Below are 1,147 nucleotides of genomic sequence, written 5' to 3' on the forward strand. Positions count from 1 at the left end.
AGCTGATGCCTGAGGGCCTTGCTCCTAAGGGAATATTGAAGAGGAGGAGACTGTTATAGATCTAGTGGGCTGAACCATCCCACTTCTGTCATTAATAGGACAATCCCTCATGTAATGACTAGGGTCTCCACAGGTATAGCATAAATTAGACCCCTGACGACATTGTCCAGAATGAGCTCTACCGCATTGACTGCACCGCGGAGGGGGCACCCTCATTTGTGCTGAATCCCTCCGATTATGAAAACCCAAAATTCTCGAGCCCTGACCTGACTCAGATTAGATAGATCCCTCATAATACGACTTCTGTAATTGTCAGACACTTTCAACAGGGTATGGTGACATAGGATCGCTCGGAAAATCCTCAGGCCGCCTAGCAGACCTAACCTTCTTACGCTGACCCCCATCATGATTATACTATTGCTGTCATTTTTGATCTTCCAAATTCTGAGCATAAGCCTGGATGCGGGAAATATCCATACCATCAAGCAAAGCGGCCGTGAAGCATTCATTAATCAGGTGTGGCCCAAGTCCTACCACAAACCTATGCACTCGGTCACTCATTTCAGCCACAATCGAGGGGGCATACCTCGCCAAGGAATCAAACTGGAGGCTATACTCCCGCACACTCATATTCCCTTGTTTAAGAGCCAAGAACCTATCTACCCTTGCCTGACGAATCTCTGCCGGCAAGTAATGACGCAAGAAAGCCCATGAGAACTCTTCCCATACCGCTGGAGATGCATTTGTACCTCTAGACAATTCCCAAGTTTCATACCAATGAACCACAACATCCCGCAATCGGTAAGAGGCCAACTCTACTGACTCAGTGTCTGATGCATGCATCACCCTCAAAGTCCTCTACATCCTATCAATAAAGTTTTGCGAGTCCTCATCCTTGTTGGATCCGGTAAATACTGGAGGGTCCAGGTTGATGAAGTCTCGAACTCTCGCGCTAATAACCATGTTAACGTGACCAACACTTGTACCTACCTGGCGCTGAGCCTGAGCAGCTACCAATCTAGTCAATTTCTATACTGCACTCCGCATATCCATATCCTCATCTTGAACAATAGGTGGAGGTACTGAGTTCCTCCTCATCTCCTCGGGTGCTAGAAAAATTGGAGAACTATGCAAGGGTGTCGTATTT

The 1,147-nt window shown here is 47.2% G+C and overlaps 1 protein-coding gene across 1 annotated transcript; it reads right to left on the minus strand.

The window, feature by feature from the left end:
* Nucleotides 1–423: 423 nt before the first annotated feature.
* On the minus strand, nt 424–843 carry LOC117278502 (uncharacterized). The gene has a single exon (XM_033657973.1). It carries the CDS (start codon nt 841–843, stop codon nt 424–426), a length of 420 nt encoding a protein of 139 aa, XP_033513864.1.
* Nucleotides 844–1,147: the final 304 nt, after the last annotated feature.

This window comes from Nicotiana tomentosiformis, chromosome 8, assembly GCF_000390325.3.
Source record: "Nicotiana tomentosiformis chromosome 8, ASM39032v3, whole genome shotgun sequence".
Taxonomy (NCBI): Eukaryota; Viridiplantae; Streptophyta; class Magnoliopsida; order Solanales; family Solanaceae; genus Nicotiana; species Nicotiana tomentosiformis.